Genomic DNA, 25,626 nt, shown 5'->3' on the forward strand with positions numbered 1-25,626 from the left:
ACTTTAACATGTACTGATATTGGTATATGTTTTCCAGCACACCCTTGATACCACATAGGTTTTAATACTGGCCTCACTTTACTGACCCTTTCTTTCTTGTGTAAAACATGCAGCTTGTAATCACGCTTTCAGTACAATGTACACATTACTATTGCTGGTCTCTACAGCAACAGTAACAGAAATAGTAGCAGTAGCTTCCTACCATATATACAAGTAGTACACTGGAGGGACCTTGTGCTAGATACTTCTTACAATGTAAGAAAGGCTGATCCTTTTCACTGTCAGGCTTTCAAGGCCAGACTGCATCTCTGCCTCAAGCTCTTTAATGAAAGGGAACTCAGCAAAGTTGGTTAACTCTGCCTTTCCTGCCTTAACCCCACCCTCATCTCCGAAGCTGGAAAGGACCTCTGGGAATTCTGGGATACCCCTCTACAGAGAGTAAGTATTTGGTCTTCTGTCTCACTCCATTTCTTACCCATACCCAGTCTTTGCTTTCAAAGCTGACTGTTCATCCAAGCAGAAGCAGCCCTATGGGGCTCAATGTCTTGGAGTAGATGAGGGGGCAGTGAGGGAAACATCAGGAGAAGGGGAGAGTGATGGAGAATCTCACGGAGCAGTTGGATTTCCAATGTTTACAACTGTATTGGGGGCTGTCCTAGGAATAGAATGAAAGAAGAAAAGGATAGAAAGAAGTGGAGGAAGGAAGGACGAGGGCAATAGTGTGTATTAGTCTCTTCCTCAGCTATGGATAGACTGACTACTCGTGTTTATTGACTGTTAAATTTCCCCACTTTCCTAGGGTTCTCTTTAACTAAATATGTGAGTTTCTCCCAAAGAGTGTTTTTTTTTAAACACAGTAATTTATCTAATTAATTTTCAGTAAATACTTATTTTTTTTTCTTTCAGAGATAATGAATGAATGAATGAATGAAAAAGCACTAGTTAAATGCTTACTATGTGCCAAGCATTTTGTGCTAATTGCTAGGGAAACAAATAGAAAAAGTGAGATAGGCCCTGCTTCCAACCAACTAACGCTCTAATTGGAAGGGACAACACACAAAAGAGAGTTCAGTTGTAGGGCAGATGGGAAGTCTTAAGGGTGCAGAAATGGGTCAGATGGCAAAGCATAAGGATCCTTGGGTTACCTCAGTAGGTCAGATGATGATGCTTGTTCAGAACTTAGAGGTAGGACATATGATTAAGACCTGGAAGATGTTAGTAGGAAATGGTAGGGTAGAGGATAACCCTTGGTGGACCTTCATCTCATGGCAAATGACTCCCATTTCATCACACTATTGTGAACAGTTAAGCAGCAAGGTGGATTCTGGGGGCTGAGGAGGGGCAAATGGAGGTAATAAGCTTTAACTTCAATAATACAGACTGTGAACGTGGGTTTGTATGTGCTTTCTGGGTGTCCAAGGGGGTGTCCAAGGTTTCACTATAAAATAATGGGACTGATTTCACCTCCAAACAAAATGAATCTCATTACTTTATTCTGTTACTCTGTAGATTTGTTATTAGGAATTTGACTTTATAATGTGATGGTACTAGCTGCATATTTGAGCACTTGTGTGGAGCTTATCTTACCTTTTCTTTAGCTAGAGAATCAGTCAGGCAACTTCTACCCAGGCCCATTCTCATAGGATAACTTCTGGGTCTCTGGCATGTCACTATCTTATCCTTTCATCTGCAGACCCCTGGGGAATGGACTACCTCTTCCTTTTCTTTACTGCTGCCATCCCTTCTGTCGCACTCACTCTTCAGCCCCTTGGATCCACTGATAAACAAGAAGCAGCCTCCATTTTCCTCCCAATTTCTCCCATTTCCTCCCGGCCTTGAGTAAACCCTTGGATTTTGCTAAGGATTTTTTACTAACAGTAACAACATGGATAACAGATACAGCCTAAATGCTGCACGGATACATGGATGATATATTAAAAGACCCAAAGGAAGGCTTTCTGTTCATGGGGTAGATGGCCATCCCTGGAGTATCTATGAAAGGACATGGATATAGATGATAAGAATGTACCGGGGAGAGAGTTCACAGATACCAATGAAATTCATTGTAGGTCCTCAAAGTATCCAAGGGATACAGTGAAGCAAATAGAGGATTTAAAAAAAGCCCAAGGAAAGTTACAAAGTGATAGGAATTCTTAACAGCTTTATGATACATGCTTCCAACACAGTTGCAAACCTTGGAAACCCAACTGCTTTGTGGGATTCCCTATTACTCTCCCCTTTCCCTGCTCCCTCCCTGCCTACTAATATGTTCCATGACATTGCTTGGATAAATGATCAGGTATGAGGGATAATAACACTAGCAACAAACATTTATATAGTGCTTACATTGTGACTAGCACTGTGCTAAGCACTTTATGGGTGTCTGATTTGATCCTCACAACAACCTTGGAAGGTAGGTGCTATTATTACCTCCATTTTACAGATGAGGAAAGGCCCACGGTCCCATAGTTTGTAGTGTTTAGCTAGTATCTGAGGCTGGACTTGAACTTGGGTCTTTCTGACCCTAGGTCCAGCACTCCATCCACTGTACTACTTAGCTGGGTAATAGATATGAAGAGGAATAAGTACTTACTCTCTGGAGATGGGGAATCCAGAGCTCCCCTTATAACAGCCACTAGTGGTCCTGTCCAGCTTCAAGGTTGGGGGAGGTGGAGGTGGAAGAGGTAGAGAAATGGGGTTAGGCCTGATACTTCTTAGATCTACCTTCCTGTCTTTGGAGATCACTGATGAGCCAAGCCCAGTAGCTCTAGTTGTCTTTTGTTTCCGACACCAGTGCTCCTGGATTCCTCCTTTCCCTCAAAGAGAACTCCCTTTCCACTGGCAACTCAAAGTCAACACTCTGAAACTAATCTCATCCTCTTTTCCCTTAAATCTGTTCTCTTCCCAACTTCCTTAGTTTTTTTTTTTATGACAGCAGTAAGTCAGCAAGTATTTGTTATAGGCCTGCTACCTGCCAGGCATTGTGCTAAGTGTTAGGGATACAAAGAGAGGCAAAAACACAAGTCCCTGCCTTCAAAGAGCTCGCAGATCCTGTTATCCATTGGCCCATCCAGACTGAAAAACATCAGCGTCATCATCTCTGACTCTAGGTGGAACAATACATACTGCTCTTGGCCTGGAGTCAGAAAGCTGTGTGACCTTGGGTAAGTCACTTTACCTCTACATGCCTCAGTTTCCCCAATTGTAAAGTATAGTATCTACCCCTTAGGGTGGTTGTGAGGAGCAAATGAGATAATATTGTAGAGCATTTAGCACAGTACTTGGCACATAATAGACACTTAATACATGGTTATTTGCTTCCTTTCTCCTCCACATCTAGTCTGTTAAGTCCTTTTGTTTCTGCTTCCATCCCATCTCTTGCGTCCATCCCCTCCTCTTCATTAACCTCTTCACTAACTTCATCCCTATTTGAAATTATAACCACATCTAGCCTGGGCTATCATTATAGCTCCCCTGCCTTCAGGGTCTTCCCTCTTTAATCTATCCATCACACAAGAAGCAATCTTACCAACGCACATGTCTGACCGTGTACAAATATCTTTTGTGGCTCCCCATTCATAGCTTATAAGATAAATCACAGATCCCTTAGTATGTATTTTGTTCTCTACTTCTCAGGGACCAATCTACATTTCCAGACTTAGTTCATATTTTTAAATCTTAAGATGAATAAATCTGAGGGGATTAAGAAGACCCTCCCCTCCCCCATGAACTCTCCATTTCAGCCAAAGTGGGCTACGGACAATTCCTTCATCTTTTCCAGCCATCTTTTGCCTCTATTCATCCACTCAATTGTCACCCGGGTCTGAAATTCACTCCTCTCTACCTTTGGAAATCTTTCTGTTCCTTTGAGGTCCAGCGCAAGCACCACCTCGTCCATGAAACCTTTCTTGACCCTATCTCTACCTCAAATCAAAGAGAATTTTTTCTTTCCAAAGTCTTCCTAGAGCACTTTGAGTTTCTGGTGCCCACATGGCATCCTATCTAGTTTTTTTTTTTTTACTTATTAGTAGACATGTTGTATGCCCCCTAATGGACTGCAAGATCCCAAAGAGCAAGGAACATGTATCCCTAATGTCTAATACAATGCTCCTACATAGGTAGGCCCTTAATGTTGAATTGAATTGAAAGGCTCAACAAAGGCAAAAAACAGCTGCTGATTATCGTCTTCTATATATCTCCTAAGGAGAATTAAGTCTGGTTTTCCTGAAAACCATTTAGAAGTGGATTACAACAGATACTGCCTTTTCGTTTACCATTTGCTTAGACCACTTAATTTGGTCCAAGGAATTTTCTTCCTTAGATTTTGGAATCCCTGTTTAACTTCATCCCTATCTCCTCTGACTAGAATACTACCATGGCAGCAAGGTCATCCTCTTGACCCCCACTTGACAGGAACATTTTCAGGGTCCCTCCCCCTGCAGAAATATTACCCTAGACAATCTTTGACACCATTGCTGAGAAGGTGCTGACCTGCATTGATAGAGGGAGTTGCCTCAAAGGAAGTTCCCTACAGCAATGAAATTCCAGGCCTTAGCTAAAACAAACAAACAGAACAACCTGCCCTCTTCCCCTCTACCCCTAATCATTAGACTTTCCAAGTGGGAGGATTTTCCCATGTTCTCTCTTTGTTCTGCTGTAAGAGTTTTGGGGCATCTAGTGGCACAGTAGATAGAGTGCCAGGCCTGGAGTCAGGAAGACCTGAGTTCAAATCCAGCCTCAGACACTTACTAGCTGTGTGACCCTGGGCAAGTCACTTAACCCTCTTTGCCTCAGTTTTTTAATCTATAAAATGACTTGGAGAAGGAAATGGAAAACCACTCCAGTATCTTTGCCAAGAAAACCCCAAATGGGGTCGGGAAGAGATGGACATGACTGAACAACAACTAGAGAACGAAAAGACTTCTGTGGCAGGGAGGCACGTGTTACATGTTACAGATCACTTCATGACTTTTCTTTCCTGGTCTTTGCTCTTTGGGTGCCTAGTTTAAAAGTTCTTAGTTAATGGGCTTAGGGGAGAGTGAACCTGATCATCCTTAGATGAAATAAGCCTTGGATTGGTTGAGCTATTAAGTGATAGTGTGTGAAGATTTTGAACTTCACTTCAAGGAGTGATGGTGTGCAGAGTATCATGGGGGGCACAGCAGGGGATGCCAATGATGTGGAAGAGGTGATTCCAGTATTCATTAAACAATTATAGGAGCATAGATTTAGCACTGGAAGGGACCTTTAAAATCATCTAATCCAGGTCCCTCCTTCTACAGATGAAGAAACTGAGGCACAGAGAGAGGAAATGACTTGTATAAGGTTACATGAATAGTAAATAGCAGAGCTGGGATTTGAAGGTGCTCTGAATCCAAATCCAGTGCTCATATCTGTAGTATTGGTAAGCGATTCTGGGAAGGATAATGCCAAAGCAATCCAACAACCAACAAGCATTTATTAAGCTCCTACTATGTGACAGGCACTGCCTTAAGCACTGCTCAGATGATGACAAATTAAAAGTCTTTGCTGTCAAGAAAGTTACATTTTAATTGGGGACACTACATATACCTATATAAGAATAGGGTTCAAAATAAATCACCCTACTACTGTAAATAAATGAAAACATTTTATGTCCTGAAATATCCATCAAGTGAGAATATATCTCAGTAGTTGGGGTAGCTAGGTGGAATAGTGGATAAACTACTGGGCTTGGAGTTAGGAAGACCAGAGTTCAAATCTGGCTTCAGATACTTACACTTAACTTCTGTTTCCCTCAGTTTCTTCATCTGTAAAATGAAGATAAAAATAGCATCTACCTTACAGGGTTGTTTGTGAGGATCAAATGAAATAATAATTATAACACACTTAGCACAGTGCCTGGCATGTAATAAACACTATTTAAATGTTAGCTATTATTAATGTTGTTGTTGTGGTGGTGGTTTACTAGATATGAACAAAGAATGTGAAGGAAGTCCATTCAGATTGACTGAGGGGATGTAGTAGTAGGCACATTCTGGAGATCAGATTCATAAGTATGAGTAGGAGTTAGGATAGACATCCTAGGATGTGTGCTCCATCAAAATTGTACAGAATGTCTAAAAAAATGAATGTAAGGTAGTTTGGAGAGGGAGGATACTAATAGTTGGGGAAGGGGATCAGGAAAGGTGACATGTAGAAAGGAAGGAACACTTGAGTAGAGTCTTGAAGGAAAAACAAAGGAAAATTAAAAAAAATGTTTTGAAGGAAACCAGGGATTCCGAGAGATAAGGAGGGACTACATACTAAGGATGGGAGACAGCCAGTACAAAGGCGTGGAGATGGGAAATGGAGGATTGTGAATGTAGAACAGCAAGTAGTCTACTATGGCTAGACCATACAGTACACATAGGAAGGCTGGAAGGACAAGAAGAGGCTAGTTTGTGAAGAGTTTTAATTGCCAGAGTACTTTATATGTGATCCTAGAGGTAACAGGGAGACATCAGAGTTTACTGAGTATAGTAAAGGGTTTGGGATGATATGGTAATATTTGTATTTAAGGGGAAAATCTCTTTGGCAGCTTTGTGGAGGATGAATTGGAGTGGGGAGAGACATGATGTAGAAAGAACAATTAGGAGGCTATTGCAGTAGTCCAGGTGAGAAGTGAAGAGGGACAAACTGGAGCATGTCCAGAAGAGAGCAACCAGGATAATAAAGAGACTATGCATGCCATGTTATAATTGTTTAAAGGAAATGAGGTTGTTTAACTTGGAGAATAGAAGACTCGGCTAGGGAAGGGACACACATGATAACAGTCTTCAAATATTTGAAGGTCTGTCTAATAGAAGATGAGTCAGTGCTGTTTGGCTCCAGTGGGCAAAATCAGGTATAATGGGTAGAAGTCATAGGGAGGCAGATTCTGGGTGAAGCAGTATAAAAATAGAGGTCTTCAGTGGAAGCTAAGTATGATAACTTGTCAGGGAGTTGTCAGTCAGGCGTGGGCTGGACTAGATGGCTCCTAAGATCCCTGTGAGGCAGCATGATGTAATAGATGCCATGATGTGCTTAGAGTCAGGAAGGCTTGGGTTCAAATCCCACCTCTGACACTTAACTATCTGTAAGACCATGGGCTATTTATTTAACTTCTATGAGGCTCATTCTTTATTGGTAAAATAGGAATAATGACTATGGTATCTGCCTCACAAGGCTCTTATGAAGCTCAAATGGGATAATATAAGTAAAGTGCTTTGCAATCCTTGACATACTATATAAATGCTATCATCATCAACATCATCATCGTCACCATCATCATTACCACCATCATCATGGTCATCATTACCACTGTCATCACCATCACCATCATCATTACAATTATCACTACATCATCACCACCACCATCACCACCATTACAACTCTCAGATTCTCAGATGCCCCAGGAAAGGAAAAATGTCATCACAGCACACAGTTCTCCTTGGCTGTCTTCCATTGGATAGTATATTGGGAAAGGCAGATGGAAATGTGTCCACACCAGGGTAGTGCCCTAGGGATTGCCAAGTAATACAGCCATGTCCTTCCTAGAAGAGGATAGGTTTAGTTGTTTGTTTTTAGGCAATTGGAGTTAAGTGACTTGCCCAGGGTCACACAGCTAGTAGTTGTCAAGTGTTTCATTTGAGGCTGGATTTGAACTCAGGTCCTCCTGATTTCAGGGCTGGTGCTCTATCCACTGGGCCACCTAGTTGCCCCTGAGGATAGGTTTACTTGGATTTGAATCCTGAGTCCACAAATAACCATATCTGTCAAAAAGCTCTGCAATAGCATTTGGCCTGATTAATACCCACAGGCTGCTGTCACTGCTCTTCTCCCTCTGTCAAGTTAATGATGGCTAGGCAATGCAGCCCTCCTCTGGCTAATAGCTCTGTTTCTTTCCAAGCCATGCTGCTGACTCGAGCTCCTCTTCCATTCTGTCATTAATATAGTTTCTGGTTCTGACATAAGTTTCCTCATTCTCCTTTTCTACTTTTATAACACCCACATACTCACGCACTAGGGAAAATTTGAGCTCTGTCTTCCCATCTCTGGTCTTTCCTGGGTACTTGAATTAAAAGTGTCTTAGTTTTCTACATCCATAACACACATGTCCCTTTGAATCTCCGTTTTTCCCCCCTTCCTCCCAGCTTTCACAGTGGGGACTACTGGCTCTTTGCCAAGTAAATCTTCCTTTCTTTCCTGTTGGTCATGCCCATCTCCTCTTATCTCTCTTGGAAGGTCAGGCTCACTTGCTCTCTGCATGAAAGACAGTCTGGTGCTTCTGCTCAATTACTAATTGTCAGATCTCCTGGGAGAGAAGATATAATATATCAAGGGATATCATGTCGAGGTCTTTTTCCATAGCATTCACCTTAATTGCTTGGCACCGTTTGACTGCCAAATCTCTTAATACCATAGTGATGAAAGACTGACTCGTCTCAGGTTATAGTGCATAGTTTGGTCCAGAAATATTTCTGGTTAAATTTGATCCTTGGGAAGACCTCATATAGGCTGCTATTTTAAAGTTCTCCCAGGAGGCACTTCTTTTTGGTAAGAGGTCTGACATTTCTTTTGTTGAAATGCCCTGACATGTGGGCATGGGGAGAACTGCAGAGAATGGAGGGTCTCTAGGATGCTCTAGTATTTGGGACTTCTTAGAAAAGACATTTTCTATTTAATTTCTATTAAATAATTCCTGAGGGTTTTTCTGCTGCTCTGTTGCCTGTCAAAGGAATATAAGAAGATATGGGCATATTTGTTGTTGTTGTTGAGTCAGTTTTTAGCTGTGTCTGACTCTTTGTGACCCCATTTGAGGTTTTCTTGGCAGAGATACTGAAATGGTTTGCCATTTCCTTCTCCAAGTCATTTTATGGATGAGGAAACTGAGGCAAACAGGGTGAAGTGACTTGCCCAGGGTCACACAGCTGTCACACACACACACACACACACACACACACACACACACACACACACACACACAGAGTGTCTGAGGCCAGCTTCCAACTCAGGAAAATGAGTCTTCCTGACTGCAGGCCTGGCCTATCCACTGTGCCACCTAGCTGCCCATCGGACATATTACCACCTCCTTATTCAGAAATATCCTTTGTCTTGATTTTCCTCCCATTCTTCTTGCAGCTAAGCTCAGTTTTAGCCCAAGCTCCCTCTGTAGCTCTGCTTCTCACATTACCTCATCCTTTTCTTCCCTTTGCAAGATTCTCTCCCTCAGAGCCATGATGAACCCTTGACACTCCATCTCCCATCTCTGTCCCTTTGTTAAGGCTGCACCCTATGCTTGCACTCCCTTCTCATCTCCTTGTTTTAGAATTCTTCATTTACTTCAAAGCTCAGCTCAAATGCCACTGTTTATAAGAAACCTTTCCAGATCCCCTAGCTGCTAGTGCATTCCTCTCCCATCCTTTATATATTTTGTGTGTATTTATATATGTACATGCCTTGAGGATAGGGATGGTTTCATTTTTATCTGTATCCTGAGTGCCCACCATAGTGCCTGGCACATATAGCAAGTGCTTATCATGTACCTGTTGCTTGGTTCATGAATTGAGGTTCTGATAGTCCTCAGTCTGGGTATATCTTGTCTGTTTCTCCAAAGCTACCCTTCTGGGCTCTTCTTACTTGAGCCCTTGGACCTTCCTCCTCCTGCTTCTCTGCTTTCACCAACACAGTGCCTGCTGTTGCCTGAGGTTTTGTATTTCACGAGTTATCCTTGGGGCTTATCCAGGGCTGGTTCTGGTTGTTGTCACTGAGTAGTCCCCATCATCCTTAATATCCTCAGCCTCAGTTGGTTAACTGGGCTTCTAATCTCCGTGACCTTTTTTGTTAAATTTCTCCTAAGACTTCCCGTCTGGAGTTCCCTGGTATTTGGGAGTCTCCTCCATCTTGGAGCTGCTCCCATAAAACTTCCCTAATTGTGTCTTTAAATACCCAGAGTCCCAGTTGCTTGCCTCTCTCTACACTAGTTATAGTTTCAGCATGTTTTCTGGGTCTCCATGGGCAGTGCAATCATCTGTTGCTATCAATCAATCAAACAATAAACAATCAGGCTCTTACTAGATGCCAGACACTTTACTGGAGGCTTGGAATGCAAATACAAAAGCAAGACAATCTCTGCTCAATCACCTGGGGAAAGCAACATGTACATAAACAAGTAAACACATAGCATATGCAAAGTCATTTCAATAATTAGCAGCTGGGGGTATCCGGACAGGCTACATATTAGGAGGTGGCATTTGAGTTTCATTTTGAAGGAAGCTAGGGATTCTAGCAGGCTAGAATGAGAAGGGAGTGCGTTCTGGGCATGGGGACAATCTGTGTAAACTCACAGAGTTGGGAAATGAACTATTTTGTATGAGTGCAGCAAGTGGGTCAGGTTGGTTTGGGGGGACTGTAGAGTGTCAAAAGGGGAATAATATGTAATAAACTTGGAAAGGTAGGCTGAAGCCAGAATGGCTTTAAATGCTAAACATGAGTCTGTATTTTCTATTTTTTCCTTAGAGGCATTAGGGGACCACTTGAACTTTTTGAGCAGGGGAATGACAAGGTCAGATCTGTGTTTTGGGAATATCCCTTTGGCAAGCTGTGTAGAGGGTAGATTGGAACAAGAAGAGAGCCTTGAGGCAGGGAGACCAATTAATTAAAAGGCTATTGTGATAGTCAAGCCATATAGATAGATGATGAGTACTATGAGGGGGCAGCTAGGTGGCGCAGTGGATAGAGCACCGGCCCTGAATTCAGGACGACCTGAGTTCAAATCTGGCCTCAGACACATAACACTTGTGTGATCTTGGGCAAGTCACTTAACCCCATTGCCTAGCCAAAAAAAAGAAAAAAAAGAAAAAAAAGATGATGAGTACTATGGTGATGGCCATTTGGGTGGAGAAAAAGGGATGGATTTGAGAGATGTGGAGGCAAAATCCATAAGACTTGGTAACTGGTTGGATATGGTGAGGTAGAGTGAAGTGTCACTATGATCTCCTGGAGCTCTAATTGTCTCTTAGGGGCCACAAGGATTGACTTGCCTCCTGTCCTGTTATCACTACCTATTGCATCTGGCCAGGGTTCTTCTCTCCTCTGATTTCTGGCAGGTTGGGGCTACAGGTTCCTAACTTCTCCCATCCTCTTCCTGAATAATCTCAGAATTCTTTTTGAGGTTTTCTAAGTTTTTATTACTCATAACGACAGGGAGTTGGACAGGAGGTAAAAATAACAGACATGAGGAAAGTTACAAAGTTACAAGATCTTAAAAGCTATTGTTTATAGAGCCCTTGCGAAGTACTTTAAGTACATTTTCTAATTTGATTGTCACAACAACCCTGTGAGGTAAATACTGTATGTGGGGTCTTCACGTTACCAATGAGGAAATTAAGACTCACTGAGGTTGCTAAATGAGGCTTCAAGGTCATAAAGCTAGCAGGTGTCCGAGTTGGGTGGGATTTAGGTCTCTCCTGATTTCAAGTCCAGTACTCTTGCCTCTATGTCATTTTTGACCATTAGAACTCTTTCTTCCTCTTTCTTTCCCTCCCTCTCTCTCTCCCCTCCCCCTCTGTCCCCCCTCTCCTGCTCTTCCTCACTCTCTCCCTGCATCCTTCCTCTTACTTTCTCTCCCATTCTCCCCCTTCTCCATTTCTTTTTTCCTTCCTCCCTCTCTCTCTTCCCTCTCACTTTCTCTCCCTCACTCCCCTCTCTCTCCTCTCTTTCCCTCCTCTCTCTCTCCCTCCACCTCCCTCCCCCTCTCTCCTGCTCTTCCTTCTTCTCTCCCTCTCTTCTTCCTTCCTCTCACTTTCTCTCCCTTTCTCCTTCTCTTTTTCCCTCCCTCTCTCTTTTTCTCTCCCTCCCTCCCCTCCCTCTCACTTTCTCCCCCTCTCTCCCCCTTCTCCCTCTCTCCTTTCCTCCCTTCCTTCTGCTCTTCCTCCCTTCTCACCCCTCCCCTTTTCCCCAGGTGGCCTTTTGGGATTATTGTTAGAGCCTCTGGAGGGTACAGCTTCTACTAGCATATGACTGAGATGGGGTGAAGGTCTGTTTTGGTTTCTGTGTGGGGATTTGGGAAATAACTGTTATGGCACCTTCTAGTCCTTGACCTTGTCCTTTGTCCTCTTGTTAAGAGGTTCACTGTGGTTACTTCTGAGATATTGGGGTAACTATGAAATTTTTAGGGCTCACAACCTATTTCCAGAGAGCTGATTTAGGTCACTGTGGAGGATTTAGGGGATCATTGTGTGGAGACTTGGGAGTCAGAGTTTCCCCCAACTTTCATTTCTCTCTCTCTTTCTTGGGGGTGGGGGAAGCCTATTGAAAGTCACCATAGTGGGCTTGGGTGTTTATCATTTGAGATGTTACACATTCTTTCAATCTCTCTCTCTCTCTCTCTCTCTCTCTCTCTCTCTCTCTCTCTCTTTCTGTCTCCCTACCCCTTAACCTCCCCCAGGGGGCCTCTTCCTGACTGATTACTCCACCTGCTCACCCCGAAAGCTGAGTCCTTTCCGCTCCTTTGCCAGCACTGAGCTCTTCCACTTCCATGTCCCTGAGGACACGGTCCTGGCTGTCTGGAACCTCATCATCTTCAAGGAGCAGGGGGGCACCTTTGGGGACCATTGCCCTGACCAAAGTGTGACTGTGTGAGTAAACTTGGTCTTCAGCTTTTGACTCTCAACCACTCTTTGATAGTGTGACCTCTCATTCTTATCTCCTACCCCCTGACATTTGGATCCCCAAGCTTACAATCTAGTTCCCTACTCTATTACCTGAATTCTCATACCCCACTGCCAGCCCATAGACACTAACAGCCTGGTCTCTCACCCAAACTCTTAAGAGCCTAATTTTCCATTCCAAGCACTCTCCCTTGACCAAATGATTTCCCAGCCCTGATGTCCTGATCTCGCATCCCTGATATACTAACCACCCCCCCCCCCATTCTGGGACTCTAATCCTCTTTTATAAAATGAGACCTAACGCTCTCATACGTCAGGACCCAGGTCCTCTGTCCTACCCAAGGTCCTATAGCAATAGATGTCAGGCAAAAGAGACCTCAAGAATTTGGGGTTAGGGTTACATCTCTTGGTCCATAGAGCTATCTGCTCTAAGGAGTTCCCCTTGCCTTCTCACTTAAAGAACTCTTGGGGGTAAGAAAGCCAAATAATTATTAGTCATTATTGTTGTTATTAATATTGTTATATAATAATTAATATTTATGCTTTTAAAAGTACTTTACATCCATTATCTCATTTGATTATCACAACAACTCATAATTTATATGGTATGAATATTATTATCTTTTTTGTATGTATTAAGAGACTGAAGCTCAGGGAGGTAAGGTGTCTTCCTCAAGATCATATAGTAAATAAATGGTAAAGCCAGGACATGAATCTAGGTCTTCTTGACTCTCGGCTCTTTCCAATGCACTTATACTCCTCTGGAGGCAACATCCCTTTAAGATCTGCATATGTTGCCCTTGCTAGGGTTGGGTATGTACAGAAGATGGGGGAGCTACATTTTTTAAAGCTGTGCTTAATGGGGAGACTCTATTACTACAAACTTGCTCTCCTTGGAGAATTTCCTCTTGTCTGTTCCAAATGAAGGTGGAACTTGAGGCGAAGTGATATCTTTTTGTCCTCTTTAGGGCTCTCTGCCTACTCAAATGTGTCTTTTTGCCAGCTGACTTGGAGGACTTCTTTGAGGAAGTCAAAGTATGTTACCTGCCTTGTTGCTAGTACCTCTGTCTTGTTGATCCTGAGCTGGTCTGTTGACATGCCTTTGTTTTCTTCTCATGATCTGCCTATTTTACCTGTTTTGGCTAGAAACTTGGCCCTGTTTCATTCCAGACTTGCCCTACCTCCTCCAACTTGGCTGAGTACCTCCTGGCTTCAGCCTCCAACTGTATTTCAGCTTGAAAAATTATCTTCCTTTGTCTTACAGATACCAGCTGTTGCTCACACCTGTACCCTGTCATAAGCTCTTAGCTGTATTGCTGCATATCAGTCACTACCATTTGCTTATTGACTCGTGTGCTGAGCCTCTTCTGGTGATTGTTCCCAGGGATTGCGTTCAGCCAAATGGACTCATTCTGGGAAGTGTGTGTGTTTTTGTGTGTATGTATGTGTGTACGTGTATGTATATGTATATATATATGTATGTATCTATATATATGTATGTGTGTGTGTGTGTGTGTGTGTGTGTGTGTGTGTACGTGTGTATATCTATCTATGTATCTATCTGCCAACCATTTAGAGCTGTGGAATTAAAAGTCCACGGCTATCATTCAACTGCTAAAAGAGAAGGAAATGCAACACTTCAGGGATGGCACTTCCAGCTATCTGAGGAGAACCAGGTTAGCTCTAGGCCCCCATTCCAGGCAGAACACATTTAATTCCTCACACTCACGATTTGGTGCTCCGTAAGTTGAACTAGAGTGCAGAAGTGGTACTTTGGAAGCACTAGAAAGCTCCTTGACCTCAGTCCTCTTACCTGAGTCTCCAAAGATCACATGAAGGTATGATATTCTGACTGGATGTTCCAGCCCTTGGGCTATTCCCAAGTGTTTGAGAACAACCAGCATCATACAATAGAAAGAATCTTGGATTTGAAGTCAGTGGACCTGGGCTTGAATCTTGGCCCAACTACTTGCTACCCATGTGAAGATGTGTTGCTTAATTGTCCAGGGCCCCGTTCATAAAATGAGAGGGTTGGACAAGATAAGCCTCCTACACAGTTCTTTTGAGGACTTCATTATCAAGATGCAGCTGGTATTTGAAGACCTGGCAATGAAGGAGGCTGAGCATTTAGAGGATCATAATTTTACAGCTAGAAGAGACCTTACGGGCCATCTAGTCTAATCCCCAAATTTTATGGATGAGAAGACTGAGGTTTTAAGAGGTTGTATAATTTGCTTAGAGTTATTTGCATTTTGTCAGAGGTAAGATATTATGACTTCAAGTTGAACCCTTTATTCTCTATGCCTTGTTATGATTTAATCATAGGCTATGCAAGTTCCTTCAGACCTGTGGCTCAAGACTTGGACTGGAATAATGAGGACCAGTTCCTGGAAGGCACTAGTGAGCCAATCTGGGATGAATATACTTGGGGGGAAGTGGCCATAATTCTGCCTCTCTAGATCCACCAGAGCTTCTGCATCAAGGTCTGGCTGGGCTTTCAACTTGGAGCCTTCCACTGAAAGACAACATCCTGACCAACCCCCCATTAGCCTACCTTAAGATTCCCAAGTAAAGGCAAAAGAATGGAGAATTCCACACCTGGCTTTCTTCAGATGAAAAAGATAAGCTGTTCTATGATGTTGAATTTGTGCCTCCATTGTGAGTTAATGGGCTAAGTACCCAATCACCATGAAGGAGAAAACCCTCCACTTTGTGCTGTGGAGTACCAGCCAGCCTTCCCTAGGGGGCTGTTAGAGAAAACCTGAATCTCTGATTCTCTCTCCACCCCATCTTCTCTTGTTCCTTTGGGCTTTTGGGTAACTCTGTTGACCACCACTTCATGAAGAGCATTCCATCCCTGTCTAAGACCAATTCTGTGGTCCCCTTAGGGTTGTCCCCTTGGTTTCTGACCCAGTGATTTTTTGAGAACTAGGCTCTGTGCATGAATACTGATAAACACAGAAAGGGCAGATTACCTTGGATATAGCCCAATCTATCCTTCCTGGTAAGTCTGTTGGCTAAAAACAATATGACCTGGTCATCATCTGGGATAAATAAGCTAATGTTCACTTCTGGGTATTGTTACCAGTATTGCTTGATATACACCAGGGCTGGAGACAGCTCTACTCTATATGGGAGAATCAGCCCACATGGTCTAGGCATTTGGTATGGTATAATGGAAAAACTGGTAGGCTTGGAGCCATGAGAAAATCCCACTTCTGACATTTCTTAGCTGTATGACCTTAGAGAAATCATTTTTATCTCTCTGAGCTTGAGCTTTCTCATAGTAAAATGGGGCATATAATACTTGCATACTTACATTGCAAGGTTGTTGTGAAGGTTAAGTGAGATAATGTATATGACATGTTTCATAAACCTTTCAGTGCTATATGCATGCCACAGCTATTATTAGTAGTCTGCTGTGAATTTGAGGACATGCGCAAATGGAGTCTTTTTTGCCCTATGCCACTGAGTCAATGCTTGGCACTGAAATTCTGGTAGGAAAAATTTATTTCCTTTCTGAAACAGACCAGTCTGGGAATTAATTAAGGTTAATCCTCAATGAGCTTAGATTCATCTCTCCAGCTACCTCCTGCACCAGAACCACAGGTCTTCTTGAAAAAGAAGAATGACTCTAATGCTGATGGGGCTCTCAACCAGATCATTATCTTGTTTGGTATTCTTTCTGTCACACCCATGCAGTTAAAGACCAGCTCTGAGGACTAAGATTTATACTAAATCGAATTGTGATGGGGGAGGGGGAGGCATACAATTTGGTCTAACAGAGGGGAAAATCTGAAGATTCCGTATTCTGAGTGAGCAATATGAGCACACCATAATGTCATTCAGATTACGCAATGTGCTGGTGGTCTTTCAGTGATTCATAAAGGACATCTTCCAAGACCTGCTAGCCTAGTGTGTGATCATCTGCTTGGATGACATTCTTATTTGGATCGGAAATGGCCTTACCTTCTTTTTAACTAAGACTGTCCCATTCCCCCTGTCTAGGCTTTGACTTGTGATAATCTGACTAATTGAATGACTGAAGCCCTGTAATTACCATCTGTCATCATATCTATACTCCAGTCTTACTCTTCAGGCCATATTACCGAGTGGTAATCACTAGCACACCCCAGCATTTCCTGTCCCATCTTCCCCATCAAACAACTCCCATGGATCCCTACCTTCACCATTTTGACTCATTCTATATAACTTGTCATCCTCAGTCCAACCCAGGTATTCTTATTGCACCGGCCTTAGGAATGAAATGGGGTGGGTGGGGTTTCTTCTGGAGTCTCTTGGTGTGCTACAGATCTGCTTGCATGTCTGTTTTGGCTGTGCTCAGGTCTTTCCACCCTCATTCCTCCCTAATCTAATGCACGTACATGGAGAACTTTTAACTGACAGTTGTTAGAGATTCTCACAGTTGAAAGGTGTCATGATGGTGGTATAAAATGTTAGGCTTGAAGCTAGGAGAACATCCCGCTCCTGACATTTCTTAGCTGTATGGCCTTAGAGAAATCATTTTAAATTCTCTGAGCCTGAGCTTCCTCATATGTAAAAAGGGGCTGATAATACCTGCTTACGTGAGAGGCCATCTAGCTCAACTCATACCTGAGAAAGAATCTCTTCTATAATACCCCCACAAGCGTTCATCCTGCTTTCACTTGGAGGCATCCAGTAATGGGGAATGCACCCCTCCCAGGCAACCCATTCTATTTTTGGACAGTTTTTAAGGTCAAGGTAAGAAAATTGAATTGCTCTGGTGTCTACGGCTGCCCCCAATACTGTCCTTCCTTGTTTCCTTTTCTCTCGGCCCCCCAGCTTCTCTCCCTCCTGGGCTAGTATAGTGATTGCCACGAGATTGTAGATTTAGAGCTGGAAGGGACTAGAAGTTATCTAGTCCAATCCCCCCCCCTTTTTTTGACAGATGAAGAAACTGAGGCCCAGAGAAATTAAACAAACTTGCCCAGGGGCAGGTGGGTAAGAACTCAGAGCTAGGATTTGAACCTCGGTTCTCTGCCTCTAAATCTGGTGCTTTTTCCACTGACCCTATGTACATCTAGGTTCAATCAACCATGGGAAGTGGGACACAATGAGCCTTTCTTTAGAGTAATTGAAGTGGGGAAACTCTGTTGGCCAATCCCAGAGCAACTCCAAATAATTTAAAAGGTGATTTTGTCAAGAAAATAAGGCCATTTAAAGTACAAAGAGTTACCTGTGAGTCACTTGTATTCCCTCCATGGGGGGATAAGAATCCCTTGGATGACCTTGTACCACTCTTCGCCTCAAAGGCAGAGGTCTAGCCAAGGAAAAGCTTTACTGAGTATTTGTTTCTGAATTGGTCTGGAAGCTAAACAAAGAGCCTCTCCTTCTAGCCTGAGATAGATTTGGGTTGGCAGCACATCCAGATCAAGTGGGGCCCTCAGTCCCTCCAAGAACATACTTCCTCGTCTTAAAAACCATTCCCTCTCTGCCTGGGTTACTGTCCTTCTGATTAGCAGCTGCCCTTGGTTTCTGTGGGTTCTGCCCTAGTCTCTTTACATGGCTCCAAAGAGTCTTGTCCTGGGCTTCAACATATCCTCCACTGACCTTGCAGATATCTCCTTTGTCCTAGTCTATCCATTCATCCATTCATTGGAGGACTTCACTCTTTTCTTTCCTGCCTGGCACTCCTGCAAGCTGCTCCCCTCTTCTCCTTCTGTTCTGATTGGTGGAGGCCTCAGTCACCTGCCTTATCTGGGCCCAGGATCCACTCACCTCTCCTCAGCAAATGGCCTGCCTACATCACCCTCTTCCCCAATGCTTTTTTGTTCCTGAACCATAATCAAACCAACTCTTTCAGTGTTCCTTGAAAGGGTGTGTCAATCCACTCTGGCTATCCTTGTGATTTAGGACTAAGGATTGTATGGGTGATTTCATCAAAGAAACTCCCTCTATCAAAATGTAAGTAATACCATCTCTTCAACTCTCTTAGAGCATTGAGAGGTTAACTCGCTTGCCTAGGGTCACAGAGCCAGTCTATGTTAGAATGGGACTTGAACTCAGGCCTTCCTGGCTCTGAGGCTAACTTTCTATCCATTTTCTGCCCAATAATTTTCCAAACCAAAATTTTCCTTCTTGGCTACCACTCCCTTTCATATGATTTCTCCCTCTATCAGAAGGTAAGCTGCCTGAGGACAGAGGCTGTCTTTATTGTTGCATTTATGTCTTCAGGGCTTAGCATAGTGCTTGTCAAAAATAAGTGCTTAAAAAATGTTGTTTTATTCATTCATTGATTCAACAATCATTTATTAAATACATGACATGTGCCAAGTACTGTACTAGGTTCTGGGTATATGAAGACAAAAAACAAAACAAAACAAAACAAACCCAAAACAGTTCCTGCCTTTAAGGAGCCCACATTTGACTGGGGGAAGATCATTATGGCTCTGGGTCCCTGGGAGTCCTACTCTTGTCTGGGCCCCTTTCTTACTGTCCTGTTTGATTTGACTGAAGCATGGTCACCAGCTGGTTGTTAAAGCTGGTCCTACCCTTTGGTGAAGCTTGGCTTCACCTCATCTTCTAAGCCAGTAGCCCTCCTCTGACACTACCTTTGTGATATTGAACAAATCACTTAAACTTTTTGGGCTTCAGTTTCCTCATCTGTAAAATAAGGGGTTTGAACTAGATGTCTTCCGAGGCCCCTTCCCGCTTTAAAACTATGATCTTATGATTTTGGCTCAGCCTATCCAGTGGCCGTTTTGCCTCAGCTGTGGGCACCACAGTGTTACCTGGTATCTTTCTTCATTACTACTGCTCTTTAGCAGTCAGAAGCAGACTCTCTGTCTCTTCTTGTTTGAAAGCTTATCCACCCCCGCTAGACCACCCACAGGGTTCCTGCTTCCTGTCTGCAGAGTGCTGCCAGCTCCCAGCTCATTGCAGAGCTGAAATGACTGAACTGAATGAATGATCCCTCCTGAGTCAGGTTTCCAGCTCCACTCACTTTCCTAGCATCACACTGATGACTCATTGCCTAGGGATCCTCAGGGGAGGGGCCTTCCTGAGGTTCCTTCATTATACTCATATGATACAAGACGTTTTGAAAGTTGAAAAGCATATAATAATTCCTAGCAAGGGTTAGGGGTATAGTCAGATTCCTCATTCTTGACTTTTCACTGCACATCTTAACTCTGGACCCCTGATAGCCTGATCCTTTGACCTCAGACCCTGACAGTGGACAGACAGCCTTATCCCATCCTCAGATCCCTTGATTTCTGACCAGCTTCCCAATCCTTGATTTTGAGGGGTATGTGGTCCATGTGAAGTCTACTAATGGTGGTTGTTGACTTGGGTTGACTCTTTGTCACCCCATCTGGGATTTTCTTGGCAAAGATGCTGGAGTGGTTTGCCATTTCCTTTTCCAGCTCATTTTGCAGATAAGGAAACTGACTCACTTGCATGTCATGGCGTCACCTTCCCGATGTCATGGCGTCACTTTCCCGATGTCATGGCATCACCTTCCCGATGTCAGCAAAGAAGGACAAACAACAGCAACATCTGATGGTGGTGGTCGGGTGTGCAGTGGACAGGTGGAGCTTGTTCTCTTTGTGACTTGCATATTATCTCTTTCCCTTTTTAATTTTTTTTACCCCACTTCCTGTTTGTTCACCCATTTCCTGCCTTCTCCATCTCATTTTCTTCCCCCATTTTCTGTCCTGGTCTTTCATTTCATGTCTTTCCCAGGTATTTCCGCTCAGGGGCACCTCCTGTAATAAACCCTCTGAATACGCACTTTCCACCGGACACAGTGGTGCCAGGGGTCTTCTCATTGACTCTCAGTTGGACGTTGCCCAACCGAACCTCAGGAATCTTCAATGTCAGCAGCCCCTTGCCTGGGGACTGGTTCCTGGCTGCTCACCTTCCCCAGGCCCACGGACGGATCTCTGTCAAGGTGGGTCAGGCCCTTTCTCCATGCTACTTCTTGGTTGAGTGCTGTGTCAGAAAACCAGTCCTAGTTCCATTATCTAGACACCCTCATCCCAATAGTGGTTGGATTCTGGAAGAAACAAGTCAGAAGTCAAGCCTGGAGAAGTCAACTAGGGTTGAAAGGATTAGGCAGGTAACTTAGGTCTAAGTCAGTGGGATCCAGAGTCCCCAGTGCCTCCTTAGCTGTCTGGTCTGTGGTCCAAAATACTGAACTGGGTGACCTATAGGGAATTTGAACATTTTGGCACTGATAAGATCTATCATTTTTGTTGTACTTATTATTATTTATGTTTGTTGTTATTAATAAAATAACATCAAGGTAAAATAATGACAGTAATAACCTGTAATGTTTTACAAAGCACTTCAGATATATGATCACATTTAGTCCTCATAAGATAGGTAGGACAAGTATGACCCCCATTTTGTAAATGAAGCAACCAAGGCTAAGAGAAGTTAGGGGTCCTTGCTTAAGGTTATTAACTAATAGATAGAAAAGAGTTCATCGGTGGTACCCACGCCAAACCCAATCCCAATGCATTTTAGGAAGAGGAGGGGAGATAATGTCTGTCTTGACAAGCTGATCACTTTAAGGAGCAAGAAGGGTCATGGCCACCACGCTCTGACACACTTACAAAAGATCATGCTAAAGCACACACTGTGTGTAGTGAGCTCTTTTCCATGACTATCCTAAGCTCTAGTGCCTGAGCCAGCCTTCTGACAGTTTGGTTTTGTTTTTCTTTTGGTTCTTCATCTTTTCAATTTGATTCAATTCAGTCCAATCCAAGCCAGTAAACATTTATGAAACATCTACTATGTATAAATTTGAGGCAGTGTGGCATAGTGGGTGGAGATCTAGACTTGAAGTCAGGAAGACCTAAGCTTATAAATAGCTTTTGATAATTAATAGCTGTGTGACCCTGGGTAGGTCACTTATTCCCTCTGTAAGGATGATTCAGGAAATTCTCTAAGACAGCTCTCAGGCATAGATAGGTGTGCATGGGAGGGTGTCTTGTGTTTTTGGAGGGATTTGCCCAGTTGATGAAATCATAGATTCTTTGCTTATTCCTTTGGCCATTCTGCACAATGTACCAACGTTTCAGTGACGAAAAATGACCCAGTCCCTGTCCTCAAGGGATTTACAATCCACTAGGGGAGTATGTACATAAATAGCTATGACACCTGAGAGAAATGATTATTTCTCTATTGTATTTAATAACTGATTATCAAATTAGGACCAAGGTCTTTTCCCTTTTCTACTTCCTCAAGACTTAATCAACGACAATAAAGAAATTCTTTTGTCAGATGGGTGCTATGGAACTTGAGAAGTTGTTTTGACCATGATTTAAGTGCTCAGGGTCACTCACATACCCCAAGACCCTCACTGGGATAGTTCCACCTCTCATTATAATATTTATTCTCTCATTCCTTTAAAAAAATTTTTTTTTAGGCAATTGGGGTTAAGTGACTTGCCCAGGGTCACACTGCTAGCAAGTCTCATTTCTTGTTAACCATTCAGGGCTGATTGCCACCCTCAGGAACACTCACCCTTCTAAGGGCATATAAGCATTGAGGAGGTTCCATGAGGGATCTTTGGCATTCAAGAGTGTCACTGACCCTTTTATTAATAAAATGCTAGCATTGTTAATAAAATAAAACTATGCTTCTTGAACTTTTAAAATATCACATATACACATATGACTAAAGGTATAGGAGAGGTCAGAGTGACCTGAGAAATTGAAGGAGGAAGGTATCATTTTTAGCTGGGAGAATCTAGAAATCTGGCTTTATAGAAGTGATGCCTAAAGTGGACCTTGAAGGAAAAGGACTTCAAAAGGTAGGGATGTAGGGCAAACTGTTCTTGGCATGGGTGGTATCATATGCAAATATTCAACAATGAGAGGAGGATGAAGTGAAAGAGAGAGTAGGGTAATTTGTTTGGGTTGTAGAGTGCATGCGGGGACTACTGTAAAATAAGGGGGGAAAGGTAATTTGTAGCTAGATTGTGGAGGACCTTGAATGACAATCTAAAGAATATGTATTTTTATTTGATAAGCCATGAAGCTTAACAAACCATGAAAGTTTTCAATTGAGGGAGTGATGTTATTAGATTCACTCATTTCTATAGGGATTCAAATAGAGGTCAACCCTGAGAAGTAGGTGCTATTATTATCCCCATTTTGTGTAGTGGAGGGAACTGAGTAAACAGGATTATGTAGCTAGTGAGTGTCAGATGCTGGATATGAACTCAGGTCTTTCTGGGTGCTGGCATCTTTCTATTGTGCCATCTAGCTTGAGGAGAAGGAAGGTATCTTGGTCTATCTCCTGACTACTTACTCACTTTTGGCCACCTATTTGACATCTCTCTTCTGGCTGTCCCTCTGTTTTGGCATTTTCCTCCAGGATACTCCTGGTTTTGACCAAAAAACAGTGTCTTCCATTTCATGTGTCTCTGTTGTGTTGTTTCATTCCCCTCTCCAGGCACTGAGAACAACCATCAATCTCTGAGCACCAAGAGGCACCCATCCTGCCACCTAGTGGTGGGATGGGACTAATTCTGGCTTTTTAAGTCAACCTCCAAGTCACACTTCAGAAAGTGAAAAACAACCTTCCAGGACATCTTTGTATCCTGAATCTCTTTTGTACAACAGGAGGAAGAATAGAACAAAAGAGGGCCAGTAATTCATGGGGAACATGATGGAGAAGTATAAAGAAGCAACAACAGGATCCTTAGATGTGTTTATACAAATATTCAAAGTACCAGTAGCAAATAGTTGAATGTTAAGATCGATATTTACGAAAAGAGGCAAAATTGACCTGATAGGTATCACCAAGACTTGATGAGATGTGACTTATAACTCAATTTTGGCTCTGGATGGATACACCTTATTAAAAAAAAGAACAGAATAGATAAGCCAATTCTTTTCTCCTCCTCCTCCTTTTCTTCTTCCTCCTCCTCCTCCTCCTCCTCCTTCTTCTTCTTCTTCTTCTTCTTCTTCTTCTTCTTCTTCTTTTCTCATTCTTCTCCTCATCTTCCTCCTCTTTCTTCTGTTTCTCCTTCTTCTTCTCCTTCTTCTTCTTTTTCTTCTTCTTTGAACCAGACATTTCATCTCCTGCCTCTATAATTCCTCCATGTCTGAAAGGTACTCCTTCTCATCTCAATCTCTTCCTTTGAGGCTCAGCTGAGGTGTTGCTTCCTCATCAAAGCTTTCCTTGACATACCTAGTTGCTTAGAAGTTGGCAGCTGGTATGGTACTCCATGAAGGCTTTACCATGGAATTTAAGCCCAAACATCTACATTGCAAGATGTTACATGTTTCTTTATATTCTAGCAGATGTAAAACCACCAGACAGTCTGACAGGTTAACAATAGCATTTCTGGTTGACGTCAGTGCCAGGATAAGAAACTGTCTTGGTATAGATGCAGTATTTGGAGTTAAAGCAGTGTGTGTGTGTGTGTGTGTGTGTGTGTGTGTGTGTGTGTGTGTGAGAGAGAGAGAGAGAGAGAGAGAGAGAGAGAGAGAGAGAGAGAGCTGAGGGAAAATTATATTTTTCATTGATTTAACATAACCATTTGCAGAGTGAGAAGTTAGATTTGTCACTGTAGGTTCTTGAATCAGCTCAATGTGAATAGGTCTATCAAGGTCTATGGAATTTGTTCAAATAGGGCCATTAAGAAAATCAACAAGAGTAAAGAGGAGGGGGCACTTGGTCTCCTCAGGGAGACTCTTTATTCACTTATTCCATAAATATTGGAGTGCCTAAGTATAAGATACTATATGGGATGATATAAAGGTCATTTAGGTTGTATCTGACTCTTCTTGATCCCATTTGGGCTTTTTTCTTGGCAGAGATACTGGAATAGCTTGCCATTTCCTTCTCCAACTCATTTTATAGATGAGGAACTGAGCACAACTATTAATTGTCTGAAGCTGGATTTGAACTCAGGAAGATGAGTCTTCATGATTTCAAGCCCAGTGCTCTATCCACTGCACCACCTAGCTGCCCTGTATGTTGTTTGTTGTTGTTCAGACTTGCCTGGGGTCACATAGCTAGTAATTGTTTGAGGCCAGATTTGAACTCAGGTCCTCCTGACTCTAGGCCTGGTGCTCTATCTATTGCACCACCTAGCTGCCCTGATATAAATGTCTATTGCTATAAAGATATTCCTTGACTCAAGGAACTTGCAAAGCAATTGACATTATAACCTATGTGTGAATGATCAAGTATTAAGTGGGATGTAATAAGCATCGTCTGAATCCTACAAATCAAGAGCTATAAGAATTTAAAGGAAAGAGAGGTTACTTCAGGGTGGGTTGATTGTGAAAGACTTCATTGAGGATGTGGTAGTTAAGCTGAGTGTTGAAAGGATGCATGGGATTTAAACTGGTAGAAATTGTTGGGCAGGACATTCTAGGCAAGGGGAACAGCATGAGCTAAGGTGTGGAAGAAGGGAATCTTGAGTTGAGTTTGGGAAACAATGAAGAATACTGTTTGTCTAGGTGTAGAGTCCAAATAATGGTAGACAGGGCTGGAAAAATGATTTGGGATCAATTGTGAAACGTTCAAATGTTAGACCAGACTTTAATTTTGTAGTCAATGGGGAGTCATTGAAGGTTTCTGAGTAGTGGAGTGCCACAAGCAAAGTGGGGCTTGGAATCATTAATCTGGCTATGCTGTTCAGTACGAATTGGAGAGGGGAGAGGATGGAGGCAGGAATACGGAATATTTGACTGTTTCAATAATGCCAGTTTTAGGTAATAAGGAACTGAGCTAAAACAGTGGTAGTGGAAACAGAAAGGAAGGAGAGATTGCAAAGGAAGATATGTAGAAAGAAGGCATGGGAATAATCAAAGATGACACCATGGTTTTAATCTAGGTGACTGGGAGAACGGTGGTGCCATTAACCAAAGTTTAGAAAGACACACACAGGACATTGGCCATTCTAAACCTCCTGGTGGTAGGCCACCAAAAGATTATACCATCTCCC

At 42.8% G+C, this 25,626-nt stretch overlaps 1 protein-coding gene across 1 annotated transcript in view; it reads left to right on the forward strand.

The window, feature by feature from the left end:
- Positions 1-25,626, forward strand: part of TMEM8B (transmembrane protein 8B) — a 71,176-nt gene that overhangs the window by 11,204 nt on the left and 34,346 nt on the right. The window contains exons 2-3 of the mRNA XM_020977117.2: positions 12,449-12,638; positions 20,397-20,604. Coding sequence (XP_020832776.1) covers positions 12,449-12,638; positions 20,397-20,604 — 398 coding nt within the window. The remainder of the gene's footprint in view (positions 1-12,448; positions 12,639-20,396; positions 20,605-25,626) is intronic.

This window comes from Phascolarctos cinereus, unplaced genomic scaffold (assembly GCF_003287225.1).
Source record: "Phascolarctos cinereus isolate Bilbo 61053 unplaced genomic scaffold, phaCin_HiC Scaffold_4;HRSCAF=312, whole genome shotgun sequence".
In the NCBI taxonomy this organism is placed as follows: Eukaryota; Metazoa; Chordata; class Mammalia; order Diprotodontia; family Phascolarctidae; genus Phascolarctos; species Phascolarctos cinereus.